The following is a 27,454-nucleotide window of genomic DNA, read 5'->3' on the forward strand; positions in this document are numbered from 1 at the left end:
CCATCGTCCGTCATCTCAGCCAACAACTTCCTAGACCAACCGCTCAAGCCCCCCCAGACCAATCACCCCCCTCAACCCACCACCAACCCACAACACTAATGCACAACCAACAGCCACGATCTCTTATGATTTGTGATATTAGTATTAAATAAGTGTATATATACTTTGCAAAGTCATCACTGGTCGTCCACATACCCCTCCTTCCCATCTTTCCCAGTGTCCGTGTTTTTGCTTTCCCTTCCCTTCCTCCCAATGCAAATGCTTTCCCTTTTGTTCCAAGAAAGCACTCACTATAACTTGGTTCATCAATGACGACCACAGACCCAAACGCCACGAAACAACAACTCATCGCATCCAACAACAACAACAACACATAAGTCTAATTTCTCCTCTCCCAGTAAATGTTCGCTGGCTCCAATGGTCTCGAGAAGAGAGAGGCATAATCTGTGCCAATCACCTTGTCGCTGCCATCCACGTTTCTGAACTTGAAAGCGCGGACAATCTCAGCGGTGATGGTCTGAAGCTGCACATTGGCAAAGTGCTCGCCAATGCAACGATGTCTACCGGCACCGAAGGGAAGGTAAGGAGACGCGGAGCCCTTGCTGACGAGACCATAGCCGTAATCGATCTTCTCTTCCTCTTCCTCGTTGATCTCATCCTCATTGCGAACCATACTAGGGGCCAGAGGGTGATCCTTCTGCCAGCGCGCGGGCTCCCACTTGTCGGGCTCGGGGAAGTATTGAGAGTCGGTCGCGGAGACACCGGGGGCGGCGAGGAGGACGTGGTCGGTAGGGATGACATACTTGGTGCCGGGGACGGGCATGGGAGACTTGACGGCGCGCATGATGGAGTGGATAGGGGCGTGGAGGCGGAGAGTCTCCTTGACGATGGCCTGGTTGAGAGGGAGCTTGGCGAGATCCTCATACTTGAGGGGGGGAAGATCCTTGCCAAGGTTGTCGATCTGTTCCTGGTAGAGAGCTTCCATAACATCAGGTCTGGAGGCGAGACGGCACATGATCCAGGAGCTGGTGGACGAAGAAGAGTGCTGGCCGGCCATCAACAAGGCGATCATCATGTGGGCGATTTCGTGATCGGGAACCTTGGTGCCGTTCTTGTAGGTGGAGTTCATGAGATGCTGCATCATATCCTTCTGGCCATCATCGCCGCGAGCGCGACGGCGCTTCATTGTGTCCATGTAGATCTTGGCGACAGTTCGCTGGGCGTGATCACGGCGGTTGTTCCAGGGGAGGGGAGCCCAGTGAAGCATAAAGTTGATGGGAGAAAAGCCCATATCCAAGTCGTGGTAGAGGTCGGCAAGCTTCTCGTCGAACTGGTCGCGGATCTCCTTGCCCTGGAGCGCATGAGAGGCGGTGAAGATGGTGATCTGAGCCATCTTGGGGCAGATGTTGACAACGCCAGACTGGCCCTTGAAGTCGGGGGTACGCTTGAGGTAGCTGGTAACCTCGTCGGAGATGATGGGGACATAGGAGCGGAAAGCTTCGGTGGTGAGGGCAATCTTCATGAACTGTTTTTCGGCGTGTCAGCTAACCAGAGTCTTGCAGATGGCATCGTTCGATTGGACCAACCTTCTTCTGCTCCATCAGCTTCGCATTGGGGCAGTCGTAGACAACATCCTTGCCGAAAACAGGGGTAGTGAGAACGGTGTAGATCTCCTCAGCATTCACATCGCGAATCTTGCCGTTGAGAATGAAGTTGTTGCCCTCGGGGCCGACGTAGACGGTGGTCTTCTTGCCGAGAAGGATGAAGGTGAAGCAGTCGCCGTGCTGTCGTCAGAAACGGTTAGTACCCAGACGCGCGCGCATATGATGGCGATAGGAGCTTGCTCACCTTCTTTCTGTTCTCGTGGAAGAACTTGGGGGGATCCATGCCGTAGGTGATGGTGCTTCCAATGATGGGGAACCAGTGGAACACCATCGGTGGCTCGTTAGGGCTCTTGAACAGCACCTGCTTGAGCACATTGAGGACGACAGCCACGACCACAAAGGTGGCCGTCGCGACACCGATTTGCGATGCCAGTCCCAGCGTCGAGAAGCCCTCGAGCAGAGGGCCCGCGACATCCTGGAGGAAACCCATTCTGTCGGGGAGGGAAGATTAAAAAGAAGTAGAGAAAAAGAACGTGTCCAAGGCTGCTGGGAAATGCAACAAGCGCACGTGCGAGATGCCAACAATCAAAGCCCACGCGGAAAGAAAGAGAAGAATCTCGCGACCTTTAAGTAGAAGGAGCGAAGAACTTTTCTAGAGTTCATGTCATCAAGAAAAAAGGGATGCGAATTGGCTTTTGGGTAGGTAATCTGCCCCTGCCACGGCAGCCCAGATTGGCCAATCAGGCGCTCTCCAAGAGCGGTTTCGTATTCGCATTCGCACGGTACCTGGGTACTTCGCATCCGTACGCTCCCACCGCACCGTTTACTCACATCATGCGATAGAAAGGCAACATCCGATCAAAGTTGCGCCAATGATTCCACGGCAATTACCGTTGACCACCACATATGCGCCGACCTTGTGAGAAGCTGGGCGCATTCTGGCCGTAAGCGAATGCCTTCGTTTTTCGTTTCACCGTTCCTTCTCCTGAAGAGCCGTCTTCTCTGCTCTCCATGTACAGACCGCCTGTGGGATATGGTGGCTTGGCTTAACCAGTTGTCCCGTACTTCGTACCTGCAGGGCGTGCTGTCATCGGATGAACCCTACCCACCTCATGCTGTGGAGTGCGGTGTGTCAACGCCCGTGGGCTCCGCTGACAAGTGCTATCGCGGATGTGCGATGGTAGGGTGTTGGTGATATTGAGCATGTCGCTCTCTCTTCGTCACTTGACCCAAGTGTACTCTCGGCGAGAGCTTCATACCGATACTGACCGTGCGCTTACACCCGGCATCTTCTCACCAAAGCGGCGAGTTGTGCCTTGTCAGTGGGTTTCCCAAGATCATGAGAACTTCAACTTGTCTGGGGTTCCGCTCCGTTGTTTGGATCACAAGTAGTGAAGACTGAGAACAAGGCGAGACACCCTCTCGAGAACAGGCGCATGAAGCGATGTCGATTACAGTTTCCAAAGTAGCCTAGTGCCTAATGATACGTAGTAATAACACTGCTGCTTATTCATTTCATGTGATTTCCTATCCTTGGCTAAAATGACAACAGCAACAACAACAACAACACCAACGACATATCTATCGTCTTCTCCCTGTAAAACAACCAGCGAATGACTATTCCCGCTCCATGCAAAGTCTGAGCACACCCCCCAAAACGTAAACGAAAAAGCGAATGAAGAGAAAGTATGTACAACTTGAAAAAGAGAAAAGAAAATCATGCTAATGATGATGATGATGATGACGATGGTAGATGCAACGAATGGCTCCCATGTGTGTGTGGTATATGGTATCATCTCCTCTTCCAATCCTCCCCCCACCTTTTCAATAAAAAGAATGTGCTCTTTTCTTTTCTCTTATGCCCCTTCACCCAAGCCTAAACGCCAAAAGCAAAAACAGTGTCATAACAAGAAAAGAAAACTCCTGCAACCGACAACAACAAACTACAACAACAACAACAATAACAACAACAAACACCTTCAATGAAGACCCAACCAACCCAAGCCCCCATCCACATTCACCCACCTCCCCCCCTTGACACTCCCCTCCCCCATCATCACCCCCAACAACCTACACCCCAAACTACTAACCGTGCAAACCACCACATCGCTCGCCTCGGCCAGCACCGCCAAATCCATCATGTAAGCCCTCCCAACCAAGCTCCTAAGCCGGAGCGACTCAGCCCCCACCCCCTTTTCCTCCTTCTTGCCATTATTCGCCGTCGGCACCCCCAAATTCCAAAACATGCCGGCATAAAACCCACCCTCCCACCCAAAAGCCTCATCCACAAACTTGTGCATCACGTTCCGATCCAGCTCCTCTTCCTTCCCCCCCTTGGGGAGCAGCTCATGCTTGGAAGCGAGCTTGATCCTATCCTGCGCTCTCACCACCCTCTTCCCGTTGAGGTTGTCCTTCACTTCCTCAGAGTCATACACAAGCGGGTCGTCAGACGCGAGGATCATGAACGAGTGTTCACGCGCAAGCCGGTTTTCTTCTGCCGTGTCGTGGAAGATGCTGCCGGACGAGTTGAACTTGGAGGCGATGATCTCCTGCGCAAAGTCGGTGTAGACGTTCACAGGAAGGTACGAGCGCCTGTATTGGGGTTCAAACGGGTGGCGGTCGCCGCGGCGGATGTGAAGGCCGATGGCAAGACCAGATTGTGTGCCCTTGGTTTTGGGTACGAGACGCTTGGCGAGGAGCTTGCGGGTGCGAGTATCGACGTGGCGGGCGTCTCCGGCGTTGAGGTGAAAGAGGGCTCTGAACCCGGAGCGAGCGAGCGCGAATTGCTTCTTGAGGAGGGAGGAATCGAGTGGTTCGAGGGGTGGGGAAGAGCTGGAGAAGATTCCCTCTGCTGAAGGAGGGAGGAGGTTGGCAAAGACTTCGTGGGCGTTGGCAGCTGAGACGACCAGGTGACGTGCCTGAGGTGGGCAGGGGAGTCGTTCATGGTCAGGAGGTGGGGAGCAGTCTTGCGCGGGCGGCGCTTCAAAGATGTCGGAGTACTCTCCGTATGCCCATCTCGTGTCGTCGATGAAGAAACCACGGCCTTCTTTTTCGGCGAGACCATATGCGATCCAGAGCATCATGAGCGTTTTTCCCAGGCCAGCCTCGCCGGACTCGAGAACAAAAGTGAGGCTCTTCTTGCAGACAGGCTTCCCCGTGTTTGTTCCTCCTGCTCCCCTCTTTGGCAAATAACCAGCTTTCTCAGCTTCTTGAACGTCAATGAAGTCGTGATCGGGTGCCTCTGCCCCGAAGCTGAGTGAGACCTGCGGCAACCCGGACCCCTGAGATCGCAATTCCACCGCCCTGGCCGCTACCTGCTCACACCTCCCACACATGTCTGCGTAACCCTTCTGGGACAGTGGAAACGGTGTCCCTGGCGGTATCGATACTGTCCATTTCGCCTTACCTCGATGGTCGGTGATGACGATAGGCGTAGCGAAATCTGGCGCCCCCTTCTGCGATACCATCTCAACTCCATCGCTTCGTTTTGGCGGTGCTACTATCGGCTTCTCGGGGACTGACAGTCGTGTGTTATCAGCCGGTATCGGTATTTCCGGTCCAAAGAGGTAGGTAAGAACCTCGAGCGAGATCCAAAAGACAGCAAGAATGCTCAAAATCCGGATCGTATATCGTATGAGTCGTATTGGGCGTACGCCTAGGATCAGTTTCCTCTGGGGGGGCTTTTTCGGTGGGGAGAGTGACGGAAGGCCTGGAGATGGTGGTGGTGAGAATACCAAGTGGTTGAAGCTGAAGCGAGAGGATGTGGATGATAGAGGGCCCTTTTCGGCGACATTGTACGAGGCTGCTCGTCGAAGGTTGATACGGGGCGGCAAGATGGCTTTGGCATGCGCCGTTCTACTGAGGTCAAGTGTTGGCGGCATGTTGAAGAACAGAAACAGAAACCAGGAAAGGAAAGTCTAGTGTTCGAAATCAAGAACTGGATAAGGCGACCGCAGGAAAAGTATACCGTTTGGAATACAATAAGCCGCCGTCCTGAAGCCCAGCGTTTGGAGCGGCGTTTTGTTCGTCTCTGTCGACACCGGCGTGCTGCTCTCCGTGTCCGGCAGAGGAGAGCTGAAGGATTTCTGGTGGGGGTACCCGACCGGTGAAATTCGTCGAAGTCATAAGGGAGTTGCGATCTTGATGTCGGGATCTTTGTCTTATCAGGGAGAGCTCAACTCCCAAGCCTTAATCCCGAAAAGACAAGTGACGTTTATGCCACCGGGATATCGTATCTTTCGTGGGCACGGATCAGGACCCCTTCAGAACACAGTCGTACAAGAGGGAGCGAGGCGCTTGCGGTCTTGTTACAAGGCGACAACGACGACGTGGTGGACGGAATGGGCCGTTGGAGGCCGATATGGGGGCAGGACAGAGTGAAAGATGCAAGATGTTGATCGAATAGAATGGCGAGGGCGGCCAGCCGGATTTTCAGGTCCAGCAAAGAAGATCAGCGGCAGTGCCGGTGTCCCCCCCTTCTCGAGGTAGGGCGGAGGAGAAGAGGTCTTGCTTGAAGTGGACGGGCCGCTTGAACAGCCGAAGTGACCACCTGCCGAAAGATCGCCACCAGTACGAACTAGGTAGGTGTTGGAAGTATCATCTAGAGGATTGACAAACGGTGTTCGACAGAAAATGAGAATGGCCAAATATCCCTCTCCGAAATGAGGGTGTGGGTTCGGTTCAACGAGCACTGGAGGGGTACCAGGCCAGGTTGTGCTACCTTTACCTGGGTCTCAGTCTCACTTTTGGAGTCTTCCTCTCAAGAGAGTGCGCAAATCAGACCGAGGCTGACAAAAGAGGCGCTGTTGGTATATCGGAAAATCGGTATGCGATGCGAACTGCGTCGAGTTTCTATTCGCAGCTCGGAGGGGGTGTGGCCGAGAGCAGAAGCTGGTACAACCGCCGTTGGCTTCGAGAATAGAATAGCAAAGTTCAACTGGACACCCAGCGTCACAGTCGACAATTTAATTCATATACTGACGTACATGGTGAAGAATGGGAGAAGGGGAAAAAGATCGCCTCGAGGATGGACCCCGATGACTTGTTCTGTGTCGATCACTGCGACTGTTGTTCAGGGGGCCAACGGAGAATGCCAGGTGAGGTTATGGCCCACCATGAGATCACAGGCCAAAGAAGAACAGCAAACAAAGCAGATCTTTCGCTTGGTTTTGGTCTCAAACCCATGCGCCCCAAGGAACCGATACCCCGGAAAGCTCAAAACCAAATCTTATCGATATCCAACGGGGGCTTGTTTGAAGCGGGAAGCGAGATCCATCTACAAGACACCAAACAGCATGAATGATATGATTCTCTCTTCCTGGTTTCATCCCCAGATTCTAGAAAGGTCTTGACCCGGAATCTGGAGTTCATCATGCCCCCCTGGCCTTTCGACGGCCTCACAAAATGGCCGGCACGATAGGCAATTCAGCAGACAAAAAGTTCTAGGGATTTCCCACTCCCCCTCCGTTTGGGCTGGAAAAAAGGGCAAGTTTGTCGGCGGAGGCGGGGCAGGCGGCGATCACCATTTGTGGCAGTTGAGCCCCTGTCGCTTCTGAAACGCACTAGCTTCGGGGAAATCATCCAATCAGATGCCTGGCTCCCGCCCTTCCCGGCACACCGGTGCCTTCCCGCTTGGCATGGAGAACCACCACCAACGGCAGGTGGGGAAGTTTGTGTGACCTCCAGCAACGAGAAGGTAAGCGGACTCTGACCTTGAAGGCATCGCCAGAGGCATATCAGTGATAGGGCTCGGTCTCTGAGGTAGATACTCTCAAATTGAACCAATATATTGAGCCTCTACATCATGATACTCATATAACCATATTCAGCCTCGTGTTGGATCACTGAAGAATTGGATATGCAGCCCCTCTCTCGGTTTTTGTTTTGTTTATACCACATTCTTATCAGGTCTCAAACGTAATACAAAAAATGAAAACTACCTCTCATTTATGCTATCACATGTATATACGTCTCGCCCATTCACACATAGGCCTCCAAAATCAACACATACTCGCCCCCAGGCTTCAACAAAAATTCTCTGAAGTCATCATCATGCCCCGCCTCGAAACCCACGCACGCGTGGAAAAACAAACACATCAAATGTTTAGAATAATCTCTTTTGGCATTTCAAAAAATCGCTTTCCATTCTTTCTTTCTCCCATCCCACCTCATCTCCTCCCACCTCTCCTAACCACCACCCCACCCCCCCTTTTTGCGCGTGCGTCGTCTCATGATGCCATAGCCTCAATGATGAAAAAAATGATGAACAAATGCTCTCCCCTGCTCCTCGACAACAAACAACCAGGCAGGCCAAAATTGGATACAAAAAGAGCCCCATCACCAACCAACCCTTCCCTCCTCCAATCTCCAACAAGAAAGTTTGCCAAACTAGTTGGATCCCCATACAAAACTCTCCCCTTTCCCACCACCCCCTTCACTCCTAGCTAATGTACAAAATTAACAACAAGACGCTGGCTTGCTAAATGACGATGAGAAAAGTAAACTTGATCCCCTCCCCCCCAATTTCCCGATCTCCACCATAACAGAGAAACGGTGGGCTATTTTGAAAAGACCAAAAAGCAAAAATACCAATAACAACAAGTCGGGTATAAGACAGAAAATAAAAAAAAAGTACCCCGTATTCCTTACCCCCATCTTCTTCCATGTGAAACCCAACCAAGGAAAAAGAAAAAACACTTATACATGTTCCGTCATGTTATACAGGCCACGGCCCCCTTCCTACACCTCCATCGCAACTGCTTTGCTCGGCTCCTGGCTTAACGAGGTCCTCTGCTTGGACAACAACTGTAACTGAATCGGTGGCTGGGATCCAGATGGCCCCGCGCCCAGTGGTGGAGAAGGTTGTGGCATCGATGGTGGAAGCGATGGGCTCTGCGTGAGAATCTGCGGCGAAGGTAATGGCATCGTCGGCGGTGGCGAAGGGACCAACTCCTTAAGCAACGACCCCCTCTCCCTCGGCTCCCTCTCTGGACCAACCACCCTGAGGCTCCCCCGATTTCCCCTGACAACCTGCCCGCTCTCCACCCTTTCGTGAAGCATCTCGTCGAGCATCTTGCTCATCTCATCGACATTCTTCGTCTGCTTCCGAAGCTGCGAGACTTGTCTAACTAGCGAGTTGGGGGCAGGCGGGCTGCCGAGCGGTGCTGGCCCTGGGTTGCTGTCGAGAATTTGCGAGTTGCGGGCCTCTGACCGGGATTCGACTCGTTCCGCATTGTCTCTTGACCTGGCCGCGCTCCGCAGCGCAGTCAACATCCGGTCCTTGTCGTCGAGGCGGGCACGGAGCTCCGCGATTTCGGCATCCTTCTCCTTGAGAAGAGCGGACACACTATGGTCCTCGCCAACCATGATGCCCTTCCCTGCTGTTGCAATGCCGACCGACGCCCGAGAGGAGCTCGCGCGGCGGGCTTGCAGCAATCTTTTCTCTAGCGTTTGGATGTAGCGGTTCTTGTCGACAAGATCCGCTTGGAGGGCTCGGTTCTGAGCGGCAAGTGATGCCGTCCCGTCGCCGTACTCCCCCATGCTGTCATCGTCTTCTGTCAGTGGTACCGCTTCTGGTGCACCGCCAGACGACCGATGACTACTCGACTTCCGTCCAATTGTTGAAGCACTAGATGTCATGGACGCTGTCCTCTCCAGGCTGAGCTTGCCTCCATTAGAGATAGTCATCGACGACCGGATGGAACCTTGCGAGTATCGAGGATGAATGCCCAACGAGCTGAAGGACCCGCTCGCATTGACCCCTATCGATTTTGAACTGAGTATGAGGCGGTTGAGGTGATCTATCCTCTCCTTCAGCGCGGTTCTAGCAAGCTGCATTTCGAGCATCTGCTCTTCATGCCGCAACTCGGCTTCCTTCTCACGAGCCCTTTCCTCCTCGGCGTCCCTCTCCTTCTCAATCTCGGCCTCCTTCTTGCTGTTGGACTTTGCTTGGGCTTCGAGCTCCTTTCGAAGCTCGGCAATCTCCATTCTGTACCGCTCCAAAAGTACCTTTGCGCCTCCGTCGCCACCAGCGCCCAAAGACTCCTCGGCACGCTTGGCGTGGCTGACAATGCTGTTTTTGGCACGAGAGGCAAACTTTAATGTGTTGAGGGTTTCGTTGTTGTGCGTGTTTGCTGATGTTGCGCTTGCAGGAGCGCCGATTTGAATTGTGCAGAGAATGCTAACCAACGAGTTACCGGACAGCGCGCCCTGGAGTAATCTGGTCAGTTTGCTGTCGCGGTACGGCAAGTGTTTCCCATCCTTGTCGGCGGATTTGCCATCGGCCTTTTGCTCAGAGAGCTTGGCGATGACCGTTCCGAGAGTGAGTAAGCTTTTGTTGATGTGGGACCCTTCTTGACGCCTCTCCTTGGACTCGGCCGCCTTCTCAGAACCAGCCAAGTCGATCAAACTTAATGTCGACACCCGGACGCCACCGGGCGGAAGCGCTTGGCGTTTGCTATCCCCCGCAGCACTTCCGGGGACCCTCTCTCTGCTTTCCACCACAATCTGCACCACGGCGTGACTCCGGGAACTCCTGGCGTTGAATTGGGTGCTTGCTGTCCTACGAGCCTGGTCGCCACGGGCAATCACACGCAGAAGCTGCGTCGGACTCTGCACAATTTCCTCCTTGAGAGGGCTCGCATAAACCCCCCTCTTGCTGTCCTCACGTAGCTTGATCTCTTCCTGCTGCTGGTTAGCGCCGGGGCCGTTGTTGGTGGACATGCTCAGCAGGTCGTGGATTTTCTCGTTGTAGATTTCCAGGTAGCTGACGCGGAGCAAGAACTCTCGGGACGGGGTTTCGCGAATGTAGGAGAAGATGTCGGTAATAGCGAGAGGTATTACACCCGGGGATGACGCAGTTCCCTGCATCGAGAAGGTTTTTCCAGTGCCCGTCATGCCGTAGGCGAATACTGTCCCGTGGTAGCCCTCCATTACTCTTCGTACCAAACGTTTCGCGCAGTGGTCGTAGACTTTGGCGTTGTCGTCGTGTGTCGTAAAGACGTTATCTGAGAAACGGTCAGACGGCTACGAGACTCAACTGTCTACTTTGTAGAATTAATTCTTACCATAGATATAATCTCCCCCTTCCTTGCCGCGGTATGAGATCAACGATTTTCTTCCCTCCACCATCCACTCCCCATCTGGCGTCTGGTCATTGCCGGCAGCATCTGGCCGGACTCTGACACTGACCACGACGTTTCCCTTGCCATCAAACTTGGAGGCAGGTTTTCCGGGGGAAGCATCTGACCTGGATGCGGCATCGGTGGCATCTTCGTACTGGGTGGCAGAAGTAGAATACGAGTCCTGCGCAGAGGAACTGCGGCTCTGGGGCGGTGAAGACACACTAATCAGTCCGTCCGAATTCCTCGTCCCTCCTGTTCGCGAGACTGATTTCTGGTCGCCTGCTCCCGCAAGAAAACTCGAGGATCCGTTAGAAAACTGATAGGTCGGTGTCGTAGGCGTCTTGACCTTGCGCGAAAGGCCGGCGGATAGTGGGCTCGGTGGGAGGCTGGATATTCGACCATCTCCGCGAGGGGGGTGCGGGAAAGCGCTGATGCTGACTGTTTTCCTAAGTGTCTTGCCCGTCGCATTGTATCCTGAGGCGGTTCTGGGTGTAGGTAAGGCTCCGGAAGGGGCTGGAGTGGCAGGCGGAAGGAGATTCGAGGACGGTGTTCGAAGGGCTTTTGGTGATGCTGGTGTAGACCTGGTCGGTGGAACTGCTAGTCCACCCATGCTTTTTCGTGTTTTTCCAACGGGAAGCGCTGGTAGGGCAATTTGAGGAGGTGCGTTCGAAGGCCGCGATGGCCTTGGGAGGGTTGTCATGTTGTTGATGCGACTGGCAGTGGCCGCGAAGTGGGAGGACTGTGCAACAAGGTTTCAGGGGCTTCCGCCTCTATTTACAGCAAAAGTTCGAGCTCGGGTCGATCGAGGTCCATGGGCGTAGGGTGTTGCTTTCACCGGAGAAAGAGTACCGACCGCCGATTCACCCTCCACTGTCAAAACGCGGGCCGAAACGGAGTGGTATCGAAGAGCCTGTCCGCCACAGTCAATTGTCAATGCCAGCTCAAAAGAGGCCGCTCATGGCTAGCAAGTTTAGAATTGAATTGCACCGTACCAATTGGCGAACGAGTGTGCAGAGGAATGCTGATAGGTTGGTCGGTCGGACGTATCGCGGCGAAACCAAAAGGGCTTAGGAAAAAGAAACAAGTTCGTGGGATATGCGGTGGTTGCCGTCACGATATCGGACTGCACTGCACTCGGGTGCTGGCGTTCGGGAGCCCGTTGAAAAGAGCAGAGAGGCACGGGTACCGGCGGTAGCGTGTGGGATTCGCGGAGAGATTTGGAGCCCTGGACCGGAAGCAAAAAAAATGAGTGGACGACAAGGCGCTATGCGGGCGACTGGGTTTATGCGCGCGACGCCCCGTCTCCGTACAATAGCGCAAATGGACCGAAGACAGAGCGGCGGCGCCGGTGGGCTTTGTGCTTTGGGCAGCCAAGGACGGAAACGAACGTCGAGAGTCGCTGCTTGGACTCGGGGGTCGGGGGTTGGGTATAGATAGGTCGGTAGTGTAGGTGCGGTGCGGTGCGGTGCGGTGCGGTAGGCGGGCGTGTTGCTCCAATTAGTACTGCGGTAGGGCCTTATATCGATGGCCTGGCCTCTCGTGTCGTTCCTGGCGTGAAAGGTGCAACCATGTAGTAGGACGCACAAAAAAAAAACGAGTGGCCAAAACAGTTCGTCTCAACTTGTTGAGTATGAGTATAGTAGGTACCTAACAATCGCAGGGCGCCCACTCAGCTGCGATTAGGTTGACTACGCGTAAGGTAAGGTAATGTCGACATGGGCTATCGATCACTCCACGAGAAAAAGACAGAACAGACAAAAGAGAATGAACGAGGGAATGGAGACTGGAGATGGAGAGAGCCGTGACAACCTGGAAAGCTGGAGATGGATGGGCAAGTGGGAGTCCCGTTGCTTTTCTTCGGCTCCCCGTTGCCCCTTCCACTTCTTTTTTACCCTTGCGCCTTGCCCGAAATGCCTGTCGATGGCACTTTGGATGCTCTCTCTCTTCTGTCGTCTCTCTGCTGGCCGTTGCCGTCCTCGCGAGAGAGCAATTTGACGGACCACCATCGGGTCCCTGCTGATCCCTGCACCCACCACTCTGGAGGGCTTAAACCGTTTTGGGCCTGGCGACCCTTGGCTTCCCCAAGTCGGCCAGGGATGCCGGCATGAACTGAGAAGCAATCTTAGCGCACCTGGCTTTTGAGCCATCTCACAGGCTCACAAGTGTGACGAAAAGCTCGAGACATCCTTACGACAACGTCCGCCCCGCCGGCGCCGCGGTGTTTTGTGTGTCTCGAGCTGTGACTTATGTGTTGGAGAAACACGAGGGGCCGCGGATTCTGAGCTTTTGTGCCATGGCGCATCCTTCTGACAGCAGCAAGCAGCCAGTAACAGTCGACCGTCGACTCTTCCGTTGATGACGCCCATCCACCAGTGACGAGGCGGCGCGGAGGATTTGAGATCCCACCTAATCATCACATCGCGCTGGTGCGTCGCATCAATGGTAACCTACCTTTTTGCGCGACAATTTTTTCACATGCTCCACGATCTGAGAGAAACATCCAGTCGAGATGATGAGTGGTGAGGGGTTGATACCCCGGTGGAGGATGGCAGCCACATCACGCAACAGGGCCTCCTCACCTAGATGAGGGGCACAAAAAGGCTCTCTCATCTCATCGAGCTGACGAAAAAACAAACACCAAATCCTATCACCAGTTGGGCAACAACTGGGGATGACGATCGGTACCAAAAGCAGGAGGTGCGGTGGGCATCAGGTGGCCGCTACAACCCACCCACGGCGGCTCCAATAGCCAGACACAAAACACTCGAATCACAAAGCTGAAAGGCACTCGACGAAGCCACGAGCTGATTGAGGCAATCAAACTCAGTTTTGGATTCAAAAACGCCGCAGACCTGTCAGATTTCGTCCGCCATCTCGTCAACCCCAGACTTTTTGCTCCTCCATCGGCAACTGATGTCTTCCCTACCAGGCCTTCAACCAAAGTCTGTGCTCACTATCGACAAGGGCCCCGGAAGTCTGCTGCAGTGACCCCCGTGCTGTGCCGTTCCAATCACAACCTCTCGCGAACCACGCTCGCCTGATAAAAAGGGGGTCGTTGCGGTAACCATATGATGGCCATGACCATGCGACTGTGACCTCAGCCAGTGTTCGAGAAGTTGGCGCACGATGTCTTGCATTCAATGGAATGCTGAAGAGCTTCCTGTCTGCAGCAGTTCTCCACTGGCCTGTACCATCGCCCTGGGTTCGCGAAAGCCTTCCCAGGGAGGGCTTGAATCAGATTCAAATGTCGTCAATCTTCATCGTCCGGCAATCCGGGAATCACTCCATACAGATTATTATTATATATCTGGGCAACAAGAAGGCAAGACATTATCCTCCGGTCATATTCTCTCCGAATTCAACTTTCCTGATCGGCAATAATGTAACGAGTTACGGCTATAGAACCGAAAAAGCAGACTACCATGATACTACTGCAGTCTGCAGGTACATTCACACCACCCAACATACCCTCAGCACGCTGCGTCGGTTATCGTCCCTCTGCCGTTCCTGGCGTAGTCTCCCTGCGGTTACTACTTACCGTGGTTAATCTTTCATTTCCGATGTTGGTCCCCTTTTACACTACACAACAGTACTAGTGTCTTGTTTCCTACATACGGGTTATCTCGATCGATAATACTCCCTCGGCGGGATGGCAAGTCTGATCGCAACGAGGGAGGCCTGTGCGAACGGGATGTTGTGTTTTCTAGGGCCTTGAATTATTCAGCCTCTATTGAAACAGCTCTACACTATCTAGTTCCCTTGAGTGCCTGTAGGGGGGAAAAGGCTGAATGTTTTCCGTGGTGTAGCTAGCCAGAATTTGAGTTGCACTGATGAAAAAGTATGCGTACGCATCCCGCAAGTCCGAATTTCTATGTCAGTGCGTTTCTGCCGAGGGGAAGGAGGACAGCAAACATATTTATCGAGGACCTTGGCAGATTTTTCCTTCATTCTTAAGGATCGATCGAAACATGGGTAACAATCCAGATTTTTGAGATGTTGAAAGTGCATGTATGGTTCCGAGTTTGGCGATCGCCTCAAGTTTATTGAGCCCTTGCCAAAAGGGAAACATTCCATTGTTTGTCTCAGTCCCTTCAGGAACAAACCCCCACTTGCACACCATCTCGCAGAGATGTCAAAGTCTAAAGAGGCAGCAATCGGCATTTCGTGTGGGATGTAAATGGTGGGTGGCACAAAGCCGGTAGGGGAATAAGAGCGGTTTTCCTGACGGCGCGGGAACATCGTGTTTATTGGATGTTTGATGATACATGTTTCTTGAGCTGTGCCGTCGTCTTGACCCGGCATTTGGGCGAGATGGGTAGGAAGGAACTGTGCCATAACCTGGGCGGCACACACCTGATAAGTAATCTGGGTGTGGCATAATAGGAAGACATGGGAGTTGGGACAGGTTCTGAGTTCTGGTAGGATGTGGTAGATCAAACTCAACCAGACTTTTCTGCTCTGCCCCATGGCAAAGAAGGTCTATCCTCGGCGCGGCCTTCGATCACGAGGCAGCTGAATGAGAGAGTCTTACTCCACGCCTCGTATATATCACACGTTGAGATGTGGCTGAGCCTAGACATCACGCACGCATTTATGCCCATATCTTTTTACCTAAACCATGGTTCACCCTTTCAAAACAAAGAACCACCTAAGCTACAAAACCACATATGTTTCAGATCCCCCCCCAGCTGAGCCAAAACTCGAACCCTTTTTCTTTCCCCGGAAACGAGCCATCATGTCTTGGAGTTCGGTTGAGGGGGCCTGGGGTAGGTGAAGCCCTGGTCCTTGTTGGAGCCAAAAACCTCGCGATATAGCTGGTGAAAGGGGTATGATATACATGTAGATTTGAAGGTTGGTTATATGCCGAAACAGAGGGACGGGATGGGGGGGGGGGGAACATTTTTGCTGCGCGAGGAGAAAAGAACGAGGGAAGGACTGATCTTAAATATATTATAGTGTCGGGGTGGTAAGCATTGGAAGGGGTTGATGCGGGAAAAGTGTAATGTGGTGATGTGGTAAAGGGGGTTGTGGTGATGTGTTAAACAGGTAATGTGTTGATGTGCGAAAGGAGAAGATGCAAGTAAGTCTCTTTAACAGCTTGTCACTCAAATCCCGGCAATATCTCAGCAAACTGGATAAAACCCACTGTCTAGCCATTCTTCAAATACTTTGGCCCTCTCAACCAGTAAATTGCCCTTCAACAAGCAGCAAAATCATCATCATCTCCATCACCTGAACACTTTCCCTGTCCACCCCCTCAGTAACCTTCCAGAGCTGTTCTTTCCTTCAATCATCGCACCTTCCCAGCACAAAGTCTTGCTGCTGCCGATGACCTACCAGAACACCATTTCACGAAGGAACCACAACCAGCAGTGTCACAAGGAAGGAGCAACCTCCACGAACGTTAATTGATGGATGTGGGGTGCCCCATGAAACAGCCACCAATCTCATGCTCCAGCCGGAGATAGTCTGGTGTCATTCTGAAATCTTCCAAACCCGAGACAAGTACGATCGGCTGTGAGACTTTGACTCGGCCGAAGAGGCGTTCAGCTACCGGAGATACCAACGGGATATTCTATCTCCTTGGAATTCCACATCGGCCATCCCATGAAATAAAGTACTCCGACTCTTATCTGTCATATTTCTTCCAATCTACAAACTTGCTGCATGTCTCGGCGATCCTCCCTATAAACATATCTCACTATATTTTCCCGCCTTAGTCTGCAAAGTGTTTGCAAGGTGCATAAAATGTACAACAACGGTGGTGATATTCTCGGGACATTTCTTCTCTGTCTTGGTATCATCTGTACCCCCTATCTACAACGTATCACCAATCTCACATGGCCTGCCTCATACCCAAATCACACCCTCTATCTTACGGGCTCAAGACATCCCTCCCAAAAACACAAACGCTTTTCGTTACCCCCTCCCAAACCCAAATATACCTAAACCCGGTATAATACCAAAAGCAAAAAAACCGACTCGCTCAAGATCCCCCCCCCTTCCCTTACCCAGCCATAGTAAGCGTATAACTTGTAATAACCCCCATCCTCTCGCTCGTCAACTTGAGGCTAATCCTCAACAGCTCCCTCGCCACCTCCGCTTCCTCCCTCTGCATCCTGCCCCACCCCTCCCGGTCCATAACCCAAACCACCACACCCCCCTCGCTCTCCACCACACACGTCGCCGTCCTGTTCGTCTCGCTGAAAAACGGCAGCTCCCCGCACGTGGTGCCCGCGACGATACTCTCGTACAGCATCCCCTGAGGGTGCTCATACTCGGCCCTCAAAATCCCCGACTCCAGCAGGTAAAACCCTTCTGCTTGCTCCCCTGCTTTGAAGAGGACCGTTCCGTGGGCGTATTCCTTTCTCTGAAAGTACCCCACAGCCCGGAACCAAAAGTCCTCGTTTTTATCCGAGACGTCTTGGAAGATGCGGAGGATGAGACGCAGCGGCTCTTTGAAAGACTGCCATCTCGTGAGTTTTTTGCGTACTTCCATCGTGCCAAGAGAGTTCTTGGCCGCTTCTCTCAGATGAGACCTCCTCGGCGACGACCCCAACAGGTCAGAAGACGAAAAATGCGGGCCCAGACTAGAAGGCACATCCAAGTTTGCCGAAGGTCTCGGTGAGGGTTGCTGCTGCTGTTGCTGAATGAGCTGCTGCTGCTCCTCCTCTTGCTGGTTGGCATAGAGGGTTTTGAGAAGCTCGTTCTCGCAGTATTCCAGGGCTGAATTCAGTTCCGGGAGGAACTTTACTTCAATCCCGTCCTCTCCCAACCCGACCGCGCGGAGGGAGCGGCCCAAGGAACGTTCGGGCCCAACACCGCTGATGACGAGCTCGATGCCCTTGCCGTTGAGGAGGCGGCTGATGGTGTTGAAGACTTCGCCGGCCGAGTAATCCAACCCAGTGACTAGCCATAGGTCCAAGATGAGGAACTTGATAGGCCGCTTCTTGAACTGGTCCTCGGTGATGAGGTGTCTGATCTTCTCCTCGACGCTGACGATGGTGCCGAAAAACAAATACCCCGAAAGCTTGATGATGTTGATCTGGCGACCAACCTGGCGCAGGTAGTGTTGCTGTGTAGGGTTTCTCCTCACTGTCGAGCCAACCACCTCTCCTGAATAACTGGCTCGAACAGCCGGCACCCTCGAAGCCTGAACAATCAACGAGATAAAAGCCAGCAAGATACCAACCCCGATACCCACGACAAAATCATAGATACCCATAATCAACACGATAGCAATGACGGTAAGATATTCAAGCAGCTTGAGCTTCTTCCTCGGCTGCCACACGGCCTCCAGCAGCAACTCAAACCCAAGATCAAAGATGAGGACACCAACCATCATGATGGGAATAAAACCAATCAACGAAGGTCCGATCATCATGACTAAAAAGGTAAGGGCGGCAAGTATGTAACCTGCCAGCCGACTGTCGCCGCCTGAGCGCATAAAGAACAAGCTATTGGCGTAGACGAGGTAGTTTTGAATGCTGCCCACGCATCCAGAGAGGAAGTTCGAGTAGCCGTGAAGCTTGAGCTCGTGGTCAAGATCAGCATGATCCTCCCCCACATTGAGTGCGAGCGCTGGGACGTTGATGGGGACGTGCAAGATTCCGAAAAAGGTGAGGGCGAACATGGCGGGGACACACTGCACAATGGCGCTCCAGTCAACCAGGTGGAATTCTGTTGACATGTTAGCGGGAGGTTCACATAAAAAAACCGGTAGGAAAGTACGTACTGTAAAGCGTCCAGAAATACCACCACGGCTCACCCTCAGGAGGCCCCTGAAACACCCAGCCCTTCCCTCTCAGACTCTCTGTATCCACAGCCCCAAGCATCGAGACAACCGCGTAGAACGCAGCAGGAATGACGAGGATGTACAACGGCAGGAAGAACTTGGATGTGATCTTGGACTGGCCCCAAAACAGAACAATGGCAAGCACCAAAGGAATGATCCAAAGTGGGACAGTATCAGCCTGCGCAAGCTTCTTCACGGTTTCAAGATCGTAGTTCAGACTGCCATCCATCCGCGCTGTGACCTCAAAGCCAGTGGCAACCAAGAACCAACCGACACCACCAATGCAGCCGATCAGGATATGACGGGGGATAAAACCGACGATATACCCAAACTCGAACTTGCCCATGAGGTAGAATACAGTTCCGGTAAGCATCGAACTGAGGGCGTAAGAGGTGATTGTAGTTGCAATGACGGCATCAGGCTTGTCCTCGCCTACCAAAGTGGTGATGGTGGCAGCCATGTTGTGAAAAAAAGGCACAACTTCGATCTGGTGGATGTTAGCATTGTTGCATGGGAATAGGTCTACATTTACTTACCAATTCAGATCCGACTCCGCCCCTGAAAATACTCCCAGTCGAGAATGTCAACTGCGAGATGATTGTGCTCACGTAAAAGATGGAAATACCCGCCGATCCTAAATTGGCGAAAATTGGACTTCCCAGCGGGAACAAAATCATACCTGGTAGCTGTTAGTAACGATTCCGCAAAGGATAGGATAGCCACAGTCCTCACCATATGACAATGCATCCAAAATATTCAGCAACAACCCAACCACCACCGCCGGCAGGCACGCCACAGGAGCAACCACAACATTCTTCCAAAGCGCATGCCGATCCCAACTCTTGAACCCCCTAGCAACCTTTCCCCTACCCCCCTTGACAGAGTCAACAGTCCTATGTAGCCACCCCGTCCTCGACGGCCCCTTCTGGCTCTCCAAATCAACACTCCCATTCCTCCCATTGCTGATCCCATAGCTCCTCCTACTCTCCCTAGACCTCGACACCATCAACGGCGATGTCTCATCCTCCTCCGCGCCCCACCTCGACAGCAACGGCCGTGGCTCATTCGTCGACAGCCTGCTCAAATCATCCTCCTCATCCCCATCCTCATCCTCATCCTCATCCCCCGTAACCTCCACCACATCATCCTCCCTTATCTGATCCTCCTTATGGTGCGGCAGCAAATACCTCTCCTCAGGCGGCGACCTCCTCAGCATAGCAGCAATCATCGAAGGCCCCTCTCCAGAGTCAACCTCGGCGCTATCATCCAACGGCTCCGGCGAAGGCGGCTCAGAGACTTCCTCTATGGTCTCGGCCGAGATTGATGCGCCGAGCAGGTCGTTTGCTATATTGTTATTGTTGGTGACGCCTGGTTCGTTGTTGTTGTTGTTGTTGTTGTTGTTGTTGTTGTTGTTGTTGTTGCGACCACCACCACTACCACCTGTGATTGCGTGATCGGGTCGAGCCGATGACGAGAGAGAGCGTGCTCGGGAGAGGAACGAGGCGCTGCGTCCGTCTTTCTTGTCTGATAGGAAGTAATCCGCGAGTTCGGCCGTGTCAGCGCGGACGGAGCGGGCTGACTGGATGTTTTCGAGGCGGGCTATCGCATGGGTTTTGTTAGTTTATATTACGGAGGTTTGGGTGGGATAAGGGGGAGAAGGGGGAATGTAAACATACCTGGGTCCCTGATTGAACCATGAATGTAGGATCTTGTAGGCTCACGATGGCTCACTGAACCGACAGAGGAGGAAAGAAACCTTGCATCGTTGTTGTTGTTGTTGTTGTTGTTGTTGTTGTTGTTGTTGTTGTTGTTGTTGTTGTTGTTGTTCTGCTGGTTCTGGGATGTTGGTATTGGCTCTGGGGGGGTTGAGGTTATGGTTTGGTCTTCGGGGTGGTCCTGAGAGTGATTGGAGACGGTAGACGACCGTCTTCTGGCCCAGGGGGAAAACTGGCCAAAGATAGGAGAAGACATTTCTTCTGGTTCCAAAGCGGTCCTGGAGACTTGCGGACTCTTTCTGGGGGCGCGCAATCGGAGAGTACCCTAGAAGATGTGATGGGTGTATGGACGGGAATGTTCATCGATCAGGTTACCCAGAAGCGTGCATGTTGCAGATCCACCAAAAGTCAAAACTGCAAAATGGCACTAGGTCCTTGACCCCTTACTTTTCCCCAATAAGAAACCCGATGACGAGCTCAAACCGAAGGAAGTGTAGGCGCAAATGTATGTAGGTCGGCTGGTGTGTGCGGTGTTGTCCTGCAGACGGGATGTTGCGAGACCGGCCGTGGGCAGTTAAGTAGTATGCGATACACGATTGGAATAGGTAAACTCCAATGCAGGCTGAAGAGGGTAACTCGCACAAACAATATGCGCTCCAATATAAGTCGCAGAGTTATTCACCGGTCGGTACTAGAAAAAAGAGTTGCAAAAAGGCCGTGTACATGAACCGAGGTCAACAGAGAAAGCGGTCGAAGACAGGAAGCGGCGGCGGCCAGGAGGGTTCTCGACATATCACAGGATGAAAAAGGTGCCTGCAGCCGGTATTTTTGTACGTTTATTTTTTTCCCCACACCAGCCCCACCAAAACTCAGGGATTCCAGCTCCAAAGCAACACCAAGGTACGTAGGAAATAAGCTATGCGCCTCGCCCAGTCGTAACGTCTTTCCAGTAGTTTTTGCGTCGCTCGTAAACGTGGTGCGTGGACTTGAGAAGATGGAGCGCCAAGTCCGCGAGAGAGGTGCCGTTTGGACCGCGCCCTCACTTACATGGTCTGGAACACGCAAGGATAGCTCTGAATGGTGGGGGCAGAAGCTTCAAAGTCGTCATTAGCCCCATGCAGGTCAACGCAAGAACAGTGCGAATTGGTTTGCTCCATCCTGCACGGGCAGCTCCGGTGCTCGCGTACCGCACCCGCTTTTCTGAGCTGGCAGCGGAGACATCCCTTATCCACCAGAGAGCTATCGAAAATGGCACAAGGAGTCTTGTGGAGATGTTTATAGTTCTGTATTTCAATCGACGATCGGTCTTGTGATGTTGTCGAGCTGTTTGAAGCTCAAATTCTCTAGTCTCTGATGGCTTTTCCTAACCCACATATGCCTTGGCACGGCACAGTATTGCCACTGTGGTCCATCGCCCCTCGACGACGACGGACGGAAAAAAAATTGAACTCGCCATGTGAGCTGAGGCGTTAACTTCCTGCAGGCGCACACCGTGGGAGCCGTTGCGGGTTGCGGCGCCTGGGTTAATGACCTGGTTGATTTCTCCAAAATTCTCCAACGTCGTATGCATGCTGTGACTGCGGCATTGGCCTTCAGATGGACCGCTGAGCCCTGTTCATGCAGGAGGTGTTCTGACCCTCATGCCGAGTTTGATGATTTCAGCTCTGCCAGAGGCTCTGTGATATTGATTTCCGCTTCCCTGACTGGAACCGGAAGGCCACCTTCTGCCGTCATGGTGGTGCGAACTTTCGTCATGATTTGGTGGGACAAGAGGGACGATGGGAGTCTCGAGTGGTAAAAGACCGTGGCCTCGTGAACACTGCTTGGGACCGTCCTATCTTTCTTCCCCAGACAGTGATCATGGCGAGGAAAATAGCGATGGGAGTACTTCCGAAGGACCGTTGCATACTGGGCAATTTGGCCCTGCATCTGTTTTGACCTGCAAAATCGTGATCATGTTGGACTCTTACATGATACTTTTGCACTTCGCCCACGCCCCCTCAGCCAAGCTTCTGAAGGTAGCCCTGGGCGATCAGGCGCTCAACATCTCCTTGCCGAACATAGAACTGGCTGTTCTTGGTGAGATTGATAGCCCTACGCGGTTGTTAGTCTCATGACATGCATGCGGGACCATCCGCGGAGAACAGCATGCCTACCCGTATTCGGTCTGGATCTCCCCCGCATCTTTGAGCACCCGCACGTCAATGAAGAGATCTCTGGGCGGCTCGAGGCTGCCAGTTAGGTCAATATCTGTCCACTGGCCCTTGTAGGCCGCGAGGAGGTCGCCGTATTGTCGAACGTAGTCCTCCTCTTGTGGGCTCAGACTGCTACTCGCCCCACCATCGGCCGCGGCAGTTGCGCCATTGGCACCACCTCCCGCTTGCTGGCCAGCGAGGTCCAGGACATCTGACCCGTTCCATACCAGCTCCTCCAGCTTATCTGTCCTGGTGCGGTGGTAGGCAAGGAGGCACCGCTTGTTTCTCCGCATAGACAGATGGTTGACCAGTAGGGTGCAAGCCGTGGACTGGTCTGCAGAGGGGTCAAATGACCCCTGAAAAGGTTCGAGGAGGCTGGCCACGTCCTTGTCCAAATCTCGCACCTCACGTGTCACGGCGCGGACGAGCTCTGTCTGGTATGGTGGCAGGTGGGCGAGGTTCTGCATGCGTTTGGCGTGTTGCACCTATCAGATGTGTGAGTGGGTGTTAAAATCACTGATGAGACGTTTCTCACTTACCAATTTGTTGCCCTGGTCTCCGTACATCGGCATCTTGGATAAGTTGACGAGTTTATTTGGAGTCGTAGTGAGAAGAGATTTGGCTCAAGTGAAAGGCTCCTCTAGATTTTGTTGTACTTGGTTGTGAGAAGAAGAGTGGTGAGAGTGAGAAACCAAGTGGAAGTCGCGCCGCGTCGGGCTCCCATTTAGGTGGTCTGTGTAAGAGACATGATTGGGTATTTAACGCGATAGTCCCACTTTAATTGAACCTCGACGATCTCCAGTGTGAAGATATCAGATGAGCAATGATAACAGTCTTCGAGATCTATTGCTCTCAGGCAAGGTTGAGATAGATTTGCGTATACATAGAGATTTGGATAACGACTACTGCCAGCTATGTTGGTCACTGGCAAAGTCTCGGCAAAGTCCAGAGAACGATAATTGACATACGAGGACATTGGTCTGGAGGTCCTCAAATCACTAGTCATGAGACGAAGTGTGTGACTTCAAAAATGTATTTCTTCTATAACCATGACACATCCAAGCTCGCCGAAAGATCACACACAGGCATGTGTCAACCGAAACTAGATTCTTTTGCCACGACAAGCACTCAATCTCGGTAGCTTTCTCAACTTCGCGATGACTTGATAATCGGATCTCTGAACAAATCGTTCGTCTGATTTGACCCTCGATAGTCTTGTTCTTGCTATGAAAGCAACATGTTAGCACGAAGCTTTAGATCTTGCTAACGAGTATTGCGACAGAGAGTAGGTATCAAGTCAGAACGCATTTGCATGCTGGGTTTCGTCGTCATCTGCGGGGTCTTAAGCCGCTAGGCAACACGGACCAAAATTGATCATCATGAGAGAAGGAGAGGTAAAAGAGCAAGGAAGGTGCTGATAACTTACCCATACGACAGTGTCACGACTGCTGCTGGCAATGCGATATTCATCTGTTGCAATTGACAGCAGCAGTCACCCAGAAGACCGTTGAAGCCATCCGGGTCAAAAGATACTGGAGGTCGAAGTGGAAATGTCGGTCGCGACTCTAGAAAAAATGTTTCCAGGAAGAATTTGTCGAAACTTCGAAATTGCAGCTTAAAAAAGCAGAATGCTGGTGCACAGACCACACAAGCTCAATATCCACTTGCTGCAGCATTAAGCTCCGATAAGATAAAAGCCTTTATGTGGGGCCATGATGGAATCACCGAGAGCTTTCGAGCTCCCAGACTGAGCTTCTCTATCAGTAAACAGACTTGCCACTGGTGTCTGTCTACAAAGACGTTAAATTCAACGGGAGGCTCGGTCGGCAAACCTAATTTGAACTCTGTTGCCCGGCGACAACAACGTTGGAAAACGCAAAACATACAAAACAAACCACCATGCAAGCACGATCACGGCTACTAACAGTAGCCTCTCGGCGCATGGCTGCCGTGTCGAGGGGGGCTACCCGACAGCGACAATTTCCCCAAGCCCTCGCTACAACCACACCGCAGACGGCAGCTCTGGTAAACTCACTACGGCTCATGCCATCTGTGGCAGCTCGGCACTATTCCAATGGCAGACCGCACCCACCGGGCGGTACTCACCGCATGAACATGGGAGGCGAGCCGGAGAAGCCTGCTCTGGAACAATACGGCGTTGACTTGACGGCAAAGGCAAGAGATGGAAAGCTTGATCCCGTTATTGGCAGATCGGCCGAGATTCAGCGAACGATACAAATTCTATCGAGAAGGACAAAGAACAACCCGGTGCTTATCGGTAATGCTGGTGTAGGCAAGACGGCGATTCTGGAGGGGCTGGCCCTGGAAATCGTACGGGGGGCTGTTCCGGAGAGCATCAAGAACAAAAGGGTCATCAGTCTGGACCTTGGCTCGCTCATCGCGGGAGCCAAGTTCAGGGGTGACTTTGAGGAGAGGTTGAAGAAGGTGTTGACCGAGGTGGAACAGGCGAATGGGGAAGTTATCCTCTTCATCGATGAGCTTCACACCCTTCTGGGTCTTGGAAAGGCCGAAGGGTCTATCGACGCTTCTAATCTCTTGAAACCCGCCCTTTCAAGAGGTGAGCTTCAGTGCTGCGGCGCTACGACCCTCGCGGAATACCGTCTAATCGAAAAGGACGTCGCTCTCGCGCGGAGATTCCAACCCATCATTGTCAGCGAGCCAACAGTCCAAGATACCATCAGCATTCTGCGAGGTATTAAGGACAAGTACGAGGTGCACCATGGTGTCCGCATCACTGACGGTGCCCTGGTCGCCGCAGCTACTTATTCCAACCGCTACATCACCGACCGTTTCCTCCCAGACAAGGCAATCGACCTGATGGACGAGGCAGCAAGCTCTCTCAGACTGCAGCAAGAGAGCAAGCCAGACGACATCCAACACCTCGACCAAAAGATCATGACCATCCAGATCGAGCTCGAAAGCTTGCGCAAGGAAAAGGACATTGCAAGCAAGGAACGACGTGAAAAACTCGAGGCTGATCTGAAGACGTACGAAGATGAAGTCAAGGTCTTGACCGAGAAGTGGGAAAAGGAAAAGGCCGAGCTCGACGCCATCAAGCAAGCCCAAGCCGAGCTCGACAGAGCCAGAGTCGAACTTGAAGTTGCCCAACGCGTTGGCAATTTTGGCCGCGCATCGGAGCTCCGCTTCGGCATCATCCCTCAGCTGGAACAAAAGCTACCCAAGGAAGACGAGAAGAAGAGCGAGACGACCCTGATCCATGACTCTGTCACGGCAGATGACATCGCCAACGTCGTGTCCCGCATCACGGGCATCCCAATTTCCAAGCTCACCTCTGGCCACACCGAACGCCTGATCCACATGGAGGACATCCTCCGGGAATCCATCCGCGGCCAAGACGAAGCCCTCAAAGCCGTCGCCGACGCCGTCCGGATGCAGCGCGCCGGGCTCAGCGGGGAGAACCGCCCCCTGGCATCCTTCTTCTTCTTGGGGCCTACCGGTGTAGGCAAAACAGAACTCTGCAAGAAACTAGCCGGTTTCCTCTTCTCGACCGAGTCGGCCGTAGTCAGGTTTGACATGTCGGAGTTCCAGGAGAAGCACACGATTTCTCGTCTGATCGGTGCTCCCTCTGGATACGTCGGGTACGAGGACGCGGGTCAGCTCACGGAAGCCGTCAGGAGGAAACCCTATGCCGTCCTCCTCTTTGATGAATTCGAAAAAGCCCACCGCGACATCTCGGCTCTGCTCCTCCAAGTCCTCGACGAAGGCTACCTCACCGACGCCCAGGGCCACAAGGTCGACTTTAAGAATACCATCATCGTGCTCACCTCCAACCTGGGCGCTGAGATCCTGGTGGGAGCGGACATGCTCCACCCTTACAAGGAGACTCCGGACGGGGACATCCACCCCGACGTCAAACGTGCCGTCATGGACGTTGTTCACTCCCAATACCCGCCCGAGTTCCTCAACAGGATCGACAGCTTTATTATTTTCAAGAGGCTGGCGCTGGAGGCGCTGAGGGATATTGTGGATATTCGGCTGAAGGAGCTGCAGCAGAGGCTGGACGACAGACGGATCACGCTCGAGGTTCCGGGGGATGTGAGGCAGTGGTTGGCGGAGAGGGGGTATGATCCCAAGTTTGGGGCGAGGCCGCTGAACAGGTTGATCACGACGGAGATTGGGAACGGGCTGGCGGATAAGATTATCAGGGGGGAGATTAGGAAGGGGGATCATGCGGTTGTGAGGGTGAATGAGGAGAAGACGGGGTTGGTGATTGAGGGGCAGCCTGGGAAGGGGGAGGAGGGCCGAAAGGAGGAGGGGGAGGAGAAGTAAACAACAGTTGTGGGTAAAGGGGAGAAAAGTGTAAGTTTGTTGTGCAAGAAAAGTTACAGATGAAGACGCCGCTCCATCGTTTAACAGGAGATTAGGGGGGCGTGTCCATGCATGAGTTATGGCGCTGGGAATGTATATCATGGTAGCATTTTGGAAGGGGGGGGGGTTGGTTTTTGGACTTTGTATATTTTTGTATCATCATATTGTAGATTGGGAAATGAGACATGAGAACATGCTGTGAATATTTTCCCTTGCCCTTGTAAATTCTGGTGGACGACACTTGGGGTTCTAGTCATGCTCCACAAAGTACCTCAAGACATGAGAATGAGCAAACAATGTGACAAGACAACCTTTCTTTGTGCCCCCCCAACCCTCACCGCGAGCAACCACCCTCACACGCTCACCTGCCCCGTTTCGTCTTGAACAAACCAGACAAAGAAAGCTCGATCCAAACTATGGAACCAAACTGGAGCTCGAAACCAATACCTGGAGCTAGCCAGTCAATTGCAGATGACGAACCCATCTTTGTGTTGCGTGTGACCATCTAGGTAAACTTGAACCGCCGCCAGATGATGCCCGACGGTTACGCACGCTCACCTAGGCAACACTATTGCCATCACACAATTCCTCATTTCATTTGCACCATCCCAGCGTTATAAGCAAAACACAAATCGCATTACACCAAGCATGCTAGAGTACTCATAACAATCGT

At 52.8% G+C, this 27,454-nt stretch overlaps 8 protein-coding genes across 8 annotated transcripts; 2 read left to right on the forward strand and 6 right to left on the reverse strand.

The window, feature by feature from the left end:
• Window positions 1-80: 80 nt before the first annotated feature.
• Window positions 81-2,545, reverse strand: ERG11 (Lanosterol 14-alpha-demethylase). Its single transcript, XM_062907015.1, has 3 exons — window positions 1,849-2,545; window positions 1,587-1,784; window positions 81-1,525 (listed from the first exon to the last, which is right to left on the reverse strand). The coding sequence occupies exons 1-3, from the start codon at window positions 2,092-2,094 to the stop codon at window positions 380-382; spliced, it is 1,590 nt and encodes a 529-aa protein (XP_062769922.1). The 5' UTR covers window positions 2,095-2,545; the 3' UTR covers window positions 81-379.
• A 512-nt stretch (window positions 2,546-3,057) lies between these two features.
• On the reverse strand, window positions 3,058-6,723 carry QC763_104480 (uncharacterized protein). Its single transcript, XM_062907016.1, has 2 exons — window positions 5,572-6,723; window positions 3,058-5,462 (listed from the first exon to the last, which is right to left on the reverse strand). Exons 1-2 carry the CDS (start codon window positions 5,727-5,729, stop codon window positions 3,584-3,586), a joined length of 2,037 nt encoding a protein of 678 aa, XP_062769923.1. The 5' UTR covers window positions 5,730-6,723; the 3' UTR covers window positions 3,058-3,583.
• Window positions 6,724-7,809: 1,086 nt separating this feature from the next.
• On the reverse strand, window positions 7,810-12,869 carry KIP2 (Kinesin-like protein kip2). Its single transcript, XM_062907017.1, has 3 exons — window positions 11,719-12,869; window positions 10,670-11,636; window positions 7,810-10,609 (listed from the first exon to the last, which is right to left on the reverse strand). Exons 2-3 carry the CDS (start codon window positions 11,424-11,426, stop codon window positions 8,343-8,345), a joined length of 3,024 nt encoding a protein of 1,007 aa, XP_062769924.1. The 5' UTR covers window positions 11,427-11,636; window positions 11,719-12,869; the 3' UTR covers window positions 7,810-8,342.
• A 1,002-nt stretch (window positions 12,870-13,871) lies between these two features.
• QC763_104495 (uncharacterized protein) lies at window positions 13,872-14,152 on the forward strand (the record flags this gene model as incomplete). Its single annotated transcript, XM_062907018.1, has 2 exons — window positions 13,872-14,048; window positions 14,129-14,152. The coding sequence occupies 2 exons, from the start codon at window positions 13,872-13,874 to the stop codon at window positions 14,150-14,152; spliced, it is 201 nt and encodes a 66-aa protein (XP_062769925.1).
• A 2,581-nt stretch (window positions 14,153-16,733) lies between these two features.
• On the reverse strand, window positions 16,734-20,492 carry QC763_104500 (uncharacterized protein; the record flags this gene model as incomplete). The annotated part of the gene is made up of 6 exons (XM_062907019.1): window positions 16,734-18,406; window positions 18,462-19,008; window positions 19,058-19,200; window positions 19,254-20,120; window positions 20,198-20,322; window positions 20,353-20,492. 6 exons carry the CDS (start codon window positions 20,490-20,492, stop codon window positions 16,734-16,736), a joined length of 3,495 nt encoding a protein of 1,164 aa, XP_062769926.1.
• Window positions 20,493-21,497: 1,005 nt separating this feature from the next.
• Window positions 21,498-23,106, reverse strand: PSF1 (DNA replication protein psf1). The gene is made up of 3 exons (XM_062907020.1): window positions 22,971-23,106; window positions 22,393-22,916; window positions 21,498-22,330 (listed from the first exon to the last, which is right to left on the reverse strand). The coding sequence occupies exons 1-3, from the start codon at window positions 23,001-23,003 to the stop codon at window positions 22,237-22,239; spliced, it is 651 nt and encodes a 216-aa protein (XP_062769927.1). The 5' UTR covers window positions 23,004-23,106; the 3' UTR covers window positions 21,498-22,236.
• Window positions 23,107-23,429: 323 nt separating this feature from the next.
• On the reverse strand, window positions 23,430-23,991 carry QC763_104515 (uncharacterized protein; the record flags this gene model as incomplete). The annotated part of the gene is made up of 2 exons (XM_062907021.1): window positions 23,858-23,991; window positions 23,430-23,655 (listed from the first exon to the last, which is right to left on the reverse strand). The coding sequence occupies exons 1-2, from the start codon at window positions 23,899-23,901 to the stop codon at window positions 23,430-23,432; spliced, it is 270 nt and encodes an 89-aa protein (XP_062769928.1). The 5' UTR covers window positions 23,902-23,991.
• A 339-nt stretch (window positions 23,992-24,330) lies between these two features.
• HSP78 (chaperone ATPase hsp78) lies at window positions 24,331-26,742 on the forward strand (the record flags this gene model as incomplete). The annotated part of the gene is made up of 1 exon (XM_062907022.1): window positions 24,331-26,742. The coding sequence occupies one exon, from the start codon at window positions 24,331-24,333 to the stop codon at window positions 26,740-26,742; it is 2,412 nt and encodes an 803-aa protein (XP_062769929.1).
• Window positions 26,743-27,454: the final 712 nt, after the last annotated feature.

The sequence above is a fragment of the Podospora pseudopauciseta genome, chromosome 1 (genome assembly GCF_035222475.1).
Source record: "Podospora pseudopauciseta strain CBS 411.78 chromosome 1, whole genome shotgun sequence".
Lineage (NCBI taxonomy): Eukaryota > Fungi > Ascomycota > Sordariomycetes > Sordariales > Podosporaceae > Podospora > Podospora pseudopauciseta.

Coding starts and splice junctions, on each gene's coding strand:
- KIP2 (XM_062907017.1), bottom strand. CDS start 11,426: ATGACAACCCTCCCAAGGCCATCGCGGCCTTCGAACGCACCTCCTCAA. Junction 10,610..10,669: donor AGGGGGAGATTATATCTATG/GTAAGAATTAAT, acceptor ACCGTTTCTCAG/ATAACGTCTTTACGACACAC.
- PSF1 (XM_062907020.1), bottom strand. CDS start 23,003: ATGCCGATGTACGGAGACCAGGGCAACAAATTG. Junction 22,917..22,970: donor GAGACCAGGGCAACAAATTG/GTAAGTGAGAAA, acceptor CACATCTGATAG/GTGCAACACGCCAAACGCAT. Junction 22,331..22,392: donor GAGATCCAGACCGAATACGG/GTAGGCATGCTG, acceptor ACAACCGCGTAG/GGCTATCAATCTCACCAAGA.
- QC763_104480 (XM_062907016.1), bottom strand. CDS start 5,729: ATGACTTCGACGAATTTCACCGGTCGGGTACCCCCACCAGAAATCCTT. Junction 5,463..5,571: donor GGCTTATTGTATTCCAAACG/GTATACTTTTCC, acceptor ACTTGACCTCAG/TAGAACGGCGCATGCCAAAG.
- ERG11 (XM_062907015.1), bottom strand. CDS start 2,094: ATGGGTTTCCTCCAGGATGTCGCGGGCCCTCTGCTCGAGGGCTTCTCG. Junction 1,785..1,848: donor TCCACGAGAACAGAAAGAAG/GTGAGCAAGCTC, acceptor TTCTGACGACAG/CACGGCGACTGCTTCACCTT. Junction 1,526..1,586: donor AGCTGATGGAGCAGAAGAAG/GTTGGTCCAATC, acceptor GCCGAAAAACAG/TTCATGAAGATTGCCCTCAC.